This window comes from Helianthus annuus, chromosome 12 (assembly GCF_002127325.2).
Source record: "Helianthus annuus cultivar XRQ/B chromosome 12, HanXRQr2.0-SUNRISE, whole genome shotgun sequence".
Classification (NCBI taxonomy): domain Eukaryota; kingdom Viridiplantae; phylum Streptophyta; class Magnoliopsida; order Asterales; family Asteraceae; genus Helianthus; species Helianthus annuus.
In genome coordinates, this window is record NC_035444.2 from 142,770,964 (window position 1) to 142,785,749 (window position 14,786).

General features: G+C 39.2%; 1 protein-coding gene across 1 annotated transcript; it reads left to right on the forward strand.

Moving 5' to 3' along the window:
* Positions 1 to 5,606: 5,606 nt before the first annotated feature.
* LOC110893366 (uncharacterized mitochondrial protein AtMg00810-like) lies at positions 5,607 to 6,050 on the forward strand. The gene has a single exon (XM_022140477.1). It carries the CDS (start codon positions 5,607 to 5,609, stop codon positions 6,048 to 6,050), a length of 444 nt encoding a protein of 147 aa, XP_021996169.1.
* Positions 6,051 to 14,786: the final 8,736 nt, after the last annotated feature.

The window sequence follows — 14,786 nt, forward strand, 5'->3', positions numbered from 1 at the left end:
TCGTTCAAGCTCAAGTTGCTGCGGCACTTGCAGCTGCTCAAGCAGGTAGTATATCCTGTAGTCATAACTTACGCTAGGATCTTTAGGTCCTACATCCTAAACTAGCCCTTGTATTTAAACTTTGCCCTATTCGTATACAATAGGTCAACCATCGCAGCAAGTTTGCACCTTTAAGAACTTCATGGACTGTCGTCCAAGTACCTTTAGTGGCACTGAAGGAGCAGTTGGACTCCTCCACTGGTTCGAGAAGCTAGAGTCAGTTTTTGAGATGTGTGAATGCCCTGAGGCTCGCAGGGTGAAATACGCCACTGGCACGCTAGAAGGAATAGCACTAACTTGGTGGAACGCCCAAGTTCAGATCTTAGGGTTGGCAGCTGCTAACGCCACACCCTGGAACGACTTCAAGGAACTCATTAAGAGGGAATACTGCACGCGTGATGACATCCACAAGTTGGAGAATGAGCTTTATCACTTGAAAATGACGGGGTCAGAGATTGAAGCCTATACGAAACGGTCAAACGAACTGGCCATTCTGTGTCCAACTATGGTGGACCCTCCAGTGAAGCGCATTGAGTTGTATCTCCAGGGACTTGCGCCAGAGATCCAGAGCCACGTTACGTCGGCTAACCTCGATAACATCCAAGACATTCAGCGTCTTGCTCATCGCCTCACGGATCAGGCGGTGGATCAAAACAAGTTACCCAAACGCATCAGTGCTACCACTTCAGCCGCTACTCCCACTACACCCAGTGACAACAAAAGAAAGTGGGATGGGGATTCAAGCAAAGGTTCAGCATCCGTTCAGTCTCAAGCTCAGCAACAGAAGACTGACCACTACCAGAGTCCTGGTCAGCAATCCTCTGGTGGTCCTAGACAGAAAAGGTATCAAGGGTTTCACCCCAAGTGTCACAACTGCAACAGACATCACAGCGGCCAGTGCAACAAGGGTCGTTGTCAAAGATGTCTCAAGATGGGTCACGAGGCCAAAGACTGTAGGAGCCCACGGCCTGCAAATCAGGACCAGCAACCGCAACAACCAGCTCCACAGAACCCACAGCAGCAGCAGCCACAGCGTGGAAACCGGGGATGTTTCCAGTGTGGAGCAGAAGGTCATTACAAACGCGATTGTCCTCAATTGAACCAGAACCAGAACCACAACAATAACCAGGGCAACAGGAACAACAACAACAACAACAATGGCAACGAGGCAAGAGGTCGAGCTTTCGTGTTAGGACGAGGAGACGCAATGAACGATATTTGAACTTATAACTTATTTTGGGTTTTCATTATTATGTTTCTGCAACTTAAACAAAGTTTGGTTTGAACATCAATCGTGTTGGGTTTTATGAATTATTTTAACTATTACACTTTATGTTTGACATGATGGGTGGTTTGGTATTATTGAACGCACCTGCCGTATTTATGGACCTTATGAACAGGGTGTGCAAACCCTATCTTGACAAGTTCGTCATAGTATTCATCGACGACATCCTGATCTACTCCAAGAGTCAGGAGGAGCACGAGCAGCACCTACGCCTTATTTTGGAACTCCTTCGGAAGGAACAAATATACGCTAAGTTTTCGAAATGCGACTTCTGGCTTCGTGAAGTCCACTTCTTAGGCCATGTAGTGAACAAGGATGGGATCCATGTCGAACCATCCAAGGTGGACTCGATCAGGAACTGGCCTGCACCGCGTACGCCAACGGAAATACGCCAATTTTTGGGTTTGGCAGGTTTCTACAGACGGTTTATTAAAGACTTTTCAAAGATTGCTCAGCCGCTTACGCTACTGACACAGAAGGGTGTCACCTATCGCTGGGGAGAACCCCAGGAGACTGCTTTTCAGTACTTAAAGGATAGACTTTGCAGTGCACCTATCCTCTCTTTGCCAGAGGGCACAGATGACTTCGTGGTTTATTGTGATGCATCCATTCGGGGACTTGGATGTGTGTTAATGCAGCGCGACAAGGTTATTGCTTACGCTTCACGCCAACTTAAGATTCACGAACGGAACTACACGACGCACGATTTAGAGCTGGGAGCTGTTGTTTTCGCGCTTAAGATATGGCGACACTACCTGTACGGTACCAGGTGCACGATATACACCGATCACAGGAGTCTCGAGCATATTCTTAAGCAGAAGGATTTGAATATGCGTCAACGACAATGGGTCGAATTACTGAACGACTACGAATGCGCCATCAAGTACCATCCAGGCAAAGCCAATGTTGTGGCGGACGCCCTCAGTCGGAAAGACACTTTACCTCGGCGCGTGCGAGCGCTACAACTTACGATTCAGTCTAGCCTTCCTGCACAGATACGAGATGCTCAGGCAGAAGCATTGAAGCCCGAAAACGTCAAGGCTGAAGCCTTACGCGGCTCACGACAACGATTAGAACAGAAGGCAGACGGTGCCTACTATGTAACGGGGCGTATTTGGGTCCCACTTTATGGCGGTCTACGCGAACTTGTGATGGATGAAGCTCACAAGTCTCGTTACTCGGTACATCCAGGGTCGGACAAAATGTACCACGACATCAGAACTACTTATTGGTGGCCTAGCATGAAGGCCCACATCGCTACGTACGTTGGAAAATGCTTGACCTGTGCGAGAGTCAAGGTTGAATATCAGAAACCAGCTGGCCTACTTCAGCAGCCTAAGATACCTCAATGGAAATGGGAAGAAATTTCCATGGATTTCGTTACAGGCCTACCTAGATCCCAGCGTGGGAATGATACCATATGGGTGATCGTGGATCGACTCACCAAGTCTGCACACTTCCTACCTATAAAGGAAACGGATAAGTTCTCCACTCTCGCAGACATTTACCTTAAGGAAGTTGTTTCGAGGCACGGAGTGCCCACTTCCATCATTTTGGATCGGGATGCACGATTCACGTCAGAGCTATGGCAAGCGATGCATAAATCTTTCGGCTCACGATTAGACATGAGCACAGCATATCACCCTCAGACGGATGGGCAGTCTGAGCGAACGATTCAAACACTTGAAGACATGCTTAGGGCATGCGTTATAGATTTCGGCAACGGCTGGGAAAAGCATCTCCCATTGGTGGAGTTCTCATACAATAATAGTTATCACACCAGCATTCAAGCCGCTCCATTCGAGGCATTGTACGGGCGTAAATGCCGGTCACCTCTCTGTTGGGCAGAGGTGGGGGATAGTCAGATCACGGGTCCAGAGATTGTAGTGGACGCCACAGAAAAGATTGCACAGATACGACAACGCATGGCGGCAGCACGCGACCGTCAGAAAGCCTACGCGGACAAGCGTAGAAAGCCTTTGGAATTTTAGGTCGGGGACCGGGTATTACTTAAAGTCTCACCCTGGAAGGGTGTGGTACGTTTTGGCAAACGGGGCAAACTGAATCCGCGATACGTCGGACCATTCGAAATCATTGAGAGGATAGGTAAAGTGGCCTACAAGTTGAACCTACCAGCTGAACTCGGTGCAGTTCACAATGTCTTTCATGTATCGAACCTAAGGAAGTACCTATCAGATGAAACCCTCATCATTCCTCTTAAGGAACTCACTATCGACGAGCGGTTGCAGTTCGTCGAGGAACAAGTTGAAATCACGGACCGGGATGTTAAGGTCCTCAAACACAAGAGAATCCCTCTTGTTCGAGTACGTTGGAACTCCAAACGTGGCCCAGAGTACACCTAGGAACGCGAAGATAGGATGACAGAAAAGTACCCCCAGTTATTCGAAACCAATGCAACCACTCCTGAGACTGAAGCTACTACTTCGGAATTTCGGGACGAAATTCCAGATCAACGGGGGGAGGATGTGACACCCCAGGAAAATCAGTGAACAATACAGTTTACCTAGCTTCCTCAGTGAGTGCATACCAAATTTCGGGACGAAATTTCCAATTAGTTGGGGATAATGTGACAACTCGGACTTTAGACTTACTTTGATGTAACGTTACGTGTCTATGTGATACCTTGAATTAATGAATGTTACGTGAACCTTGTGAAAAATGTGTCATGTATGTTGTGTATATATTATATGTGTATGTATTGCATGGTTGTATGTATGCTACATGAATGTTACATGACCCGATCGCACAACAACACACCCACACTCGCACAAGCCCTTTGGGCCGTTTTACTTGTGTTCGGACTTCAAGGGCTGCCCAAGTAAGGGCCGGCCCATTGCTTTCTTTTGCTCGTACAAACATACACACAGGAGGGGTTACACCTTATTTGTTACAAACTACCTCACACACACAAACCCTAGCTAATCTCTTCCTCTCTCTCACGAACCAAAGGCAGCCGAACAATTCCTCTATACTGAAGATCTTTATTCGGATCATCCTCTTCTACTCGTGATCGGACGTGGTTGACCACTGTTAGCTCAAGAACCCTCTTTTATTTGTGTATCTGCCGAGCAAACCAAGGTGAGTTCACACAGCCAAGGCATGGGATTCCCGGGTTGGGAATTGGGTTGGATATGTTGGATATGTTGGATATGGAATGATTACTCGTACTTACGCAATCACTAGACTATAAACCATCGTCCTCAGGATAGTCAGGACACTTACGTAAAACCTACGTAAACTAGGATCTACCATTGTCTCCCGGGTCGGGAGGACACTCACGTAAATCCTGCGTGACCTAATACCCACTACTGTCTTCCGGGTCGGAAGGACACTTACGTAAATCCTGCGTAAACCCCACACGTACCACTGTCCTCGGGGATGGGCACTCACGTAAATCCTGCGTGACCTTGTACGTATTCCTGTTCTCGGATTAAGAAGAACACATGGTTGCGAATAGTCTAGTAAGTACCATAATGGGAATCCCCCATTTGTTAAGGATAAATGTGAGAATCCCTCACCAATAGTATATACTTGGATGGGAAGCCCCCACTAGATGAACTTACGCATTACTGTTATGAACTTACTTTCTGTGAACTCGCTCAACTAGTTTGTTGATTATTTGCTGCATGCCTTGCAGGACCTTAGGTACTTTATGGAGCTTGCACAAGGAGGAGCGGGTTGTTGTGGACATGGATTCATGAATGCTTACTAAACACTTATGATATTTCATACGTTAACACTTATGTTTAGGTTTTACTTAAATGCTTCCGCTATACTTAACTATATTACATGTTCAATATGATTGGTGGTTAAAATCCTGGTCATGTCACGCTCCCAAGCGGTGGTACTCCGCGTGTGGGATTTTGGGGGTGTGACAAATAAGATGTTTTATTTTGATAATGTAGGGTTTATCCCTAAAAACACGTTTCTAATAGAAACTTGGGTTTTATCCCTATATATTTATTATTATAAAATGTGGTGTTTTACTCTAATAAAATATTTCCTAACTACGGTCCTGATGAAATTTCCGCTGCCAAATAATGATGAACACCGATTCCACCATCTCTGAGTAGGCCGCGGCCGCCCGCCTCCCAAGGCAGGGGTCAGGGGTTGCGACATATACGGGTTGCACCAAGCCCCGAGAGCCTGGTACGAGACTCTGTCTCAGTGCCTGTTGGCGAATGGCTTTACTCGAGGCAAAGTAGATGCTACCCTCTTCACACGGGAAGTTGATGGGCACTTACTGATCGTTTAAATTTACATGGATGATATAATATTTGGTTCTACGAATGACGCGCTTTGCAAAGACTTCGAACGGGTTATGAAACTCAAGTTCGAGATGAGCTCAATGGGCGAGATGAAGTTCTTCTTAGGTCTTCAAGTCGATCAGATGCCTGAGGGGATATTCATTAACCAAACGAAATACGTAAACGATGTGTTGGAGAAATTTAGCATGACGGGCACGTCACTGATGTCAACACCATTGGCGCTCACTCACTCCATTCATCTAGATCCCACGGGGGAGAAATTCGACGAGACTTTGCATTGGTCAATGATAGGGTTATTCATGTACCTCACGACGTCTAGACCAGATATTATGTACCCAACTTGCCTCGCGGCACGCTACCAGTCAAGCCCGAGAGCGTCTCACATGATGATGGCCAGACGCATCTTGCGATATCTCAAAGGATGCTTAACTGAATGATTTTTGTTCCGCAAAAGGAATTGAGCGTCAATACAGTGCAGCTCGAACTCCTCAACAAAATGGAGTTGTTGAAAGGCGCAATAGCACTCTCATTGAAGCTGCTCGAACAATACTGATAGATTTTGGTCTCATTCAACTCATATTTGCGGAGATTTAAGGGTTATGGTAGCCAATCGTTCCATAAGTGTATGTAACTGATCGAATTAACTTGGGAGTTATTCACTATTAAAGCTCTTAAGAGCAACAATTGGGTTTCTTATCAATACATAAAATTAGACTTCAAACCTTATACCATCTTAATCCTCTACAAAAACCTAACGAAACCCTACTGAAATTTCCTCGTTTCATCAACCGTACATCAGGAAATGGATCAAGGAACATTCTAGGGCTCCAAACTTTACTTGATGATATCTCCTTTAATTATTAACCTTTTCAGGTAATTACAAAGCCTTTTGTGCTTTACATTTCATTGTCTACAAAAGCCCTCTATCAATTTAAGTGATATAAGGTTAACTTATCCGTATTTAATTTTATTAGGGTTCTTGGTTCATACAATTTGGAGCTTTTAGGTCTAAACATTTGTTTTGACAAAAATATATGATTGTTTCATATAAAATCAAGAAAATATTTTTATTTGATTGTTTCAGATTATATAAACATTACGGAATTTTTATAGAAGTTTTCCTTAAGTTTTGGACAATTCATGAATATAATTAAGATATATATATATATATATATATATATATATATATATATATATATATATATATATATATATATATATATATATATATATATATATATATGTCTTAGTTATTTAAAAATACAACATTGTTGCAAATAAAATTTATAAATGTTTCTACTGATTTTTAGAGGTTGTATAATTGTTATAGATTATGGAATATATCTATAATTTTTAGTAATTATTATATAACTAAGGAATTGGTGAAATTGTTTAGGCAAAAAATTACCATTATATATTTTATTACTTTTAAATTAAAATATCTAATAATCATTAAATCTATTATATGTGATAATTGGATGAGTTTGATGAAGTTATTTAACTATTGGCTTAATCAAATATTTGAAGACCTTTAAAATGATAATTTTATGATTTGCCATTTAAAAAAATTTTAGAATCATATAAATATTAAATTGGTTATTTTAGTTGCATAAATATAATTTGATATAACTCTAAGTCCTTAAATAGGAGAACCCACTTTCCTAAAATAAATAGGTTATCTTTCGTTTAGTATGTAGATTATTTACAATACGATTATCTTAGAATTCCACATATTCCAGTTCGTGCACTAACTCTTGTGCAATGTTTCTTCGCAACCTGTGAGTAATCATTTCCATTTCCCCCTTTTTCATTTACTAAACATGCTATGATCAAGTGTTATTATCTGAACGTCTTATGGGTATTCTATTATTCTATATGATATCTGATGTTAAGTCTGTTGCATGTTATCGTGTCTAGGGGATCCACGGCTGACTAGGTTCCCCACGACATTGGGTTATAGCCTTGCATCGCCAACAATATTAGACTCGCTCCTCGGGGCTTGAGCCGAATGAACGCTGTTGTCAAGAGTCTATTTATTTTGGTTGATTGTGTTGTTATTTGATTGTATATGTTTTATTGGTAAATTTGGATATATGGATATGTTGACGTGTAGATGATAGGAGACCATTTTCATACTATCCTTGAGGTGCATGTTATAAATATTTTTTTTTAAATAAACATAAAAGCGTTTTCTAATAGGAGGAAATTACTCACCAACATATTTGTTGACCCAAAAATATATTTTCCTAACGTGGTGCAGGTTTTCAAAGTCTTGTTACTTTAGTCATCCAAGGGCTACAAAAAATGTACCAAGATGTCAATAAAAATTATTGGTGGTATGGGATGAAGTACGACGTGACCGAGTATGTGAGAAAATGTCTAACGTGCCTACAAGTTAAATACGAAAATCAAAAACCTTATAGAAATTTGAAACCATTAAAAATCCCTAAATGGAAATAGGAGCACATTACTTTGGATTTCATTACCAAGTTATCATAAACAGCAAGAGGGTCATGACACCATCAGAGTGATTGTAACCGACTAACTGTGAGTGCTCATTTTCTAGTGATACAGAAAAACCTATACATTAAAAAGGCTATTAGATATGTTGATCAATGAAATTGTAATGCTACATGACCCATGTCCATTGTGTTAGATAGAGATACACGGTTTACTTCAAAGTTCTAGAAGAGATTCCACGAGGCAATGAAAACTAGGCTACACATCAGTACTGTTTATCATCCATATATATAAGTACAATCCAAGAGAACCATCCAAACACTCGAAGACATTCTTCGCACATGTATCATAGACATAGACTATGGTGGGAGATGGGATAGCCAACAATAGTTCTACATCTCTATGATCGGAGGTGTAGAACTCCTGTTTGATTGATGGGAGAGACCGAACATAAAGTCAAGGGAAGTTTGGAAGTCATAAAGGCTACATCAGAAAAGTTCGACTAGATGAAGGCTTGGATGAAAGTTTCATAGGATAGACAAAATATTATACGCGGATAATGACATTGGCCTATTGAATTTAAGGTTAGAGATAGAGTAATGCTAGAGTATTACCATGTAAAAGGATTATCCATTTTCGTTAAGCCCTAGGTTTATTGGACTTTTCAAGATAATAACAAGAGTTGGGGAAGTCGTCCATAGACTTGAACTACTTGAGGAACTGAGTGGACTTATCTTACTTTTCACGTATCACATTTGCAAAAGTGTTTGGACCATAAAACGACACACGTACCACTCGTGGACATCAAGGTGGACGAAAAACTCAATTATATTGAGAAGTCCGTACCGATAATCGATCAGAAAGAGAAACTTTTATGCAATAGAGTGATCCGTCAAGTAAAGGTGCAACGTTAACATAGCCAGGGGTCAGAGGCTACCTAGGAATCTAAAGGGGTGATAAGAAATGTACCCATAATTGATTAACTAGTTTAGAGTTTGAAGGACATAACGTATTGTAAGGAAGATAGACATATAACACCCAAATTATTTAGTGGAATATGGATATGAGAAATTGACTTATTAATTTAAGTGGATTATAGCCCACAAATGGAATTTAAGATGAAAAGCGTGTAAAGGCATTATGGTTATATGGATAATTATACATATGAATTGAATAGTGATTGCTTTTTATTCAATAATTGTTTTTTTTTATTTTTTATTAATATTTTATCTATTATTAATTTGTTTTTTAGTAATAATTGGTATTTGTTTTTTTTATTAGTAGTAATAAATGATAATTGATCATTTTTAGGTATTTGTATTTTTATATTTTAGTAGTATTTTATTTAGCATTCAATTAGATTTTTATATAAACTTAATTCGTTAAATTTAAAAAAAAAAATTCTAAATTTGCATCTATATTTTTTTAACATTCCATGTTATTTGCCAGTGCGTTGTGACGGTACGTTACCATGGGCATTGGATCAGTATCGATTTGGTTCATTATAGTACCGGTAGAATTCATGTACTTGGTTTAGAAATCAATACGTGTTTTACATTGACCGAAAATGGACACCGATACTGACACCGATGTTGTTCGAATGGTGTCAAGTGGTTCAAATTGTCAAGCTACTAGTGCTAATATTCAACTATCGTCACACACAAAGTTGTATAAATGATACCGGTGTTGTTTGATATTGTACGCTAGCTATACGATGTCAGTTTATCGGAAAAAAAAGACAATAAAAATAAATACCGATATTAAACCCACGTTGTTCGTTTGGTTCACTATGATAGCGACACAATATTTGGTATCAAACAAAACCATAAATATTAATACATACTGATGCTGATGTTGTCCAGTTTGGTACGGTTTGGTAGCGATAGTATCTTAGTTTATCGAAAGCAAAAACAATAAAAATAAATATCGTTACCGATACAAATATTGTTCAGTTGGTTTCGATTCGGATTGGTACGATAGCGGCACAATAGCTTTTTCAATAAAGTATATACGACAATCTTGAAAAGAATAAACATAGAATGCAAACCAACCAAATCAATATCAACAGAACAAAATCGATACCGGTATTGATATTCTTTATTATTGGTTTCGATTGATGTAAGGTTTTCTCTTTCGATTACTAAAGCGAGTGTCAGTACCGTAACGAACCGAACATATACCAACTGAATTCCTGCTGCAAAACGCGGGGGGGAAATCGCTAGTTTAGCATGAAATATAAAAGGGTTTGGAAAAAGAATCTAATTCAACATCACCATCACTGCTGTGATTTGCAGTGATTCTCTCATTGGTAAACCGTTGGTATGATAGCATACGTTGGAAAATTCCATTGGTGATCCGTATGTGAATTCTTTTACCCATGGTTGTAAATATCCCGACTAGGCGTCGATTAATCTCGATTAATCACGATTAATTGCTAGTCCTCACCCCACTGCCCGACTATCGACTAGCGATTACTACAACATTGCTTTTACACATGCTTGAACTTACAATGAGTTTCGCTGGTGGATGATATGTTACCGACGGCTAAGGGACGGATCTTACTAACAAAGTCATGGGAATTGCACTACTCTTATTATTCTTGAGATGTTTTAACGTGCAAAAGTCAGGAAACCCTAGCTTAAATATTTTTAAGTCTCGAAATAAAATCTTTAGTATCATGCGTACATGTTGCTGCCATTGCAAATAGACAATAAGAGTTTGTTTGAAAACTTCCAAAACAACAAGACTACCGAGATGGCAAGAAAAGACAAAAAGAAAACAGAAAGAAAAAAGAGAAGATCGCAGCCATCGTTTTCTTGACCCATGTAGGATACCTTTTGTTGTTATCTCGGCTAGCGTAGTTAATTAAATAAGAGTTGAAGCTTGGTCTTTTGCTCCTTGACCAAAGGAAATCACACAGCTTTTGGTTTATTCCAAAGTATTATTATATACACATGCAAGTATGCAACTTGTGTCAAACTCGGAATCTTTTCTGTTAACCACAAAAAATCCTTGTACATTTGGTGGCCTAATAAACTAACTACATCTCAATTGCTTTGGCTGGCTAGTAATAACTAGCTTTATGAGTTATCGAAAGGGTACAATACCTAGCTAGTGCCCTTAAATGCCCGTCCTTTAGTAGTATTTATATATGTTTGGATCTTCCATATAATTTTAATAGTGTTATGATTCTATTTTATAACAAGGTGAAAATTATTGTTTGCCTATCCTTTTATAAAGTTCCTTAACGAATGGTATTAACTTAATTCACAATGAATGGTATTAACTTAATTCACAATACGAACCTATATTAAAATACATTTGTTTAGTTAATCAGTTTAAGTTTCTCAAGAGATGTATAGGATAAGGATACTTAAAAAAAGCTTCTCAATAGTATAATACAAATTAAAACATGTTTTTTTCTTTTTCATTGAACATGAAATCAGTTTTACATTCTTGTAAGTAAAAGCACATCTTGTTTTAATTGTTTAAACCAATTTAAACATTTTGTTAACATATATAAGAGCTAATTTTTTAGAAATTGTACAAGGGAAAACCGATGTTTTTAATCTGAAATCATTTTACGACTGAATATATGTAATAACAAAAGCCCCTTGTTTTAGCATTTTCATATTCGAATTATGCAGGGATCGAAGAGCATGTTGACATGCTTTCTCTTCCCATCTGATCTTGAAAAAGCCAAGAGGATCAAAATGCACATGCGTGCCATTATCATTGAATAATGTAGTTAAAGTTTTGTCCTTTAACTTGCTTTTGCAATTTAATTTAAGTACAGAGATTTGAGTTAAGATTTAATAAATAATTTACCTTACCAGAATCTTTTAAAAGTTTCAAGTCATGGCGTTAACTCTTTCAATATAATACGTCTTAATTAATAAACAAAGATATTTGGTTGTTTCTGTTATTAAAAATTACATAAACTCTTCCAATATGGTACCTCTTATATGCCAATCATGCATTGGTCATTGCATGCATGCATCATGCATAAATGTGTATTAATGCATAATTTCACCAGTTGTAAGTAGTACTGCTTGCTTAGAATAATGCAAGTTGAAGGACAGGCCATGTGGGATTGATTTGGTTTGAGCCGCAAAGTTGAAATAATAATAAAAAAAAAAAAGGTTTTATTATCATAAGGAATATTTGACGGAATCAGTTATAAGGTGGGCGCTGTCTTTTCTTTTTACCCAGATTTGTGGAACAAAGATACCCCTTCCCCGTTGGAGATTTCGCCTTGTGTCAGACACACCTATGTAAGCCTAGCTAATCACATGCTTAATCTTCACCATTACAGCTGGAGTTTCGTCTCTTATGGAATGTAGACATGGCCAACCGGATACTATTAACATGGTTAATGTCACACCCTCAAAATACCACCTAGGGAGTGTCCCTGATAGGCGTGTGACATACCAATAACGAGCCACCAATTACATTGAACCCATACCAGTTATAAATAAAATCCCCATTATTAATAAAAACATCTTCAACAAGTTTTAAACGAAAATCAATAAGTTCAGCGGAAGCAAATAATAAACCAAGTTAAACTGTTTCAAAACCAAAGTATAGTTTCATGAAATCAATCGCATAAATCCTTCCTGTCGACCCATGACCACTCCAGCTACTCCAGACAGCAAGTTCCCCAAGTCCAAGATACCTAACGACCTGCGAGCATGCAACAAGTGTATCAGACAACGCTGGTGAGTTCATAGTTTTACGAAAACGTTGTTTACCAAATATGTAGTTAATCCATTGAAGTTAATTCCAGAAGTAATGATGAAAACAATGTTGATAATACCCCAATACAAGACGGCTTCTGATTATTTTGCCCTTTCTCCAATGCTCCTATCAAAGCATTGGTCATGACTAGGTCATTAGTTCAACACCCGTTCTCCCAGATACGGGGTGAGGTTGCCAAACCTAAGTAGCGCTACTAACTAATACCATGTTACCTTCCTGGTAACCAAACAACACGGAGGGACTTGAAAGGTGATAGGAAGAGTATATTATCCAACATTCCCGTTTTAACCCAAAAGACTTGTCCCTCCCAGGAATACCCACTGACTGTCCCAACCACCGGGACGCATGCTCAAGAAAGATGAACTCACCTTTGGTTTGCTCGGTTAGATTAAATGCTCGTTAAACAGTTGATCAGTCAAATCCTATCGTGGTTACCAGAGACAATCAGTTTAATGAATTCACAATTCACGTATCTTGTCACACGTATTGCTCAAACAATAAACAACCAAACATGTAACCATCACGTATGTCATAATAAGCGTAGTTTGTACGATCACACAAGTTGTAGCAAGTATCCATACTGGTACACACACATTGCAAGTTAGAGCTGTACACGCCTGTTTGGTTTTATCACTTGTATCTAGTGTGCCAATCACAAGAGATTGGAACCCAATCGATTAACATGTAACCCAAGTGTCTCTTACCCCTCTTACCCGGCCCAACAACCAAAACATCAGAATACATTAACATGCACAAATCTGAGTTTCATTTATACTTTCAACAACTCAGTCAATCATGAACAACACATACCCTACACTCTATGTCTTATTTATCGTATTAACACCTAACATGCTGTAACCATTTGGATCACAAAAGTTTTGCATCACAATCACACTATCCTAATAAAAATTGACAGCCCACAATGGTTCTTGCGATGGTGTGCGGCCCAACGACTACGTGAGGCCCATCACGAGTGCTGCCCGGTCCAGTGGGATACCGGCCCGACATATCCTGGCCCGCAACTCTTTAACCCATTCTGTTTCACCTTGCGGCCCAGCGGAACAGACCCAGATCTGTTGTGGTGCAAAGCCCCGTTTATGTATATAAAGCTCAAGTATGTATGAAGCCCAGTTTATTAAACCCCTTAACCATCCTTTTATCATTCAAAAATCACAATTCAAAAGTCATAACATATTATATAATCATCAGTTACGTATGAATCCAATTCAATAACAATATTTAGTGACTTATTACATTATTATGTTGAAATCATTTACAACCTACGTAAATCATGGATAGCATGTGCAAACACAATATAAATCACATTATTAACATAATAACTCCTGATCGTCATCACTATTGTCGGCCATCAGCTATTGTCAGTTGTTGTTGTTTGAGGTTTAATAAAATTTACCAGCTTTTAATAAATTCATGAGAAACAAACAGTCACCGACCCATGTGATTTTGTTCGGTCCAATCAGTTTGTTAGAAGCCAACTGTTGACAGCCCACTAAAACCCATTTGGTCCAATTAGATCAAAGTTACACATGTGAACATTAAATTGAACGGCTCGTTTAAATATATCACACTCCCCTAATCATATAACCCAAATCCCAATTCTCGTTAACCCCTATCAGATCACTTCAACAATACATATTAATTATTCGAATTAATAACAAGGTCTTATAACAACGTTAATTTTGTCAGAACGATACTGTTAACCCCTATCATCATGCACTTACTAACACATATAATACCATGTACAAACGTAATCAATGATAGCAATCATGTACTGATGCAACTAGGCATGCATGACAAGAAGAATTCAGATGTTAGATGAAATATAGCAAGATTATACTAACCGAAAGACTGATGAGAATATGGTGATGATGATCACAACACAGGGGGGCGTTCTACTGTTGTCGTGCGTCGCAAATCAGGGAATAGGGGATAGG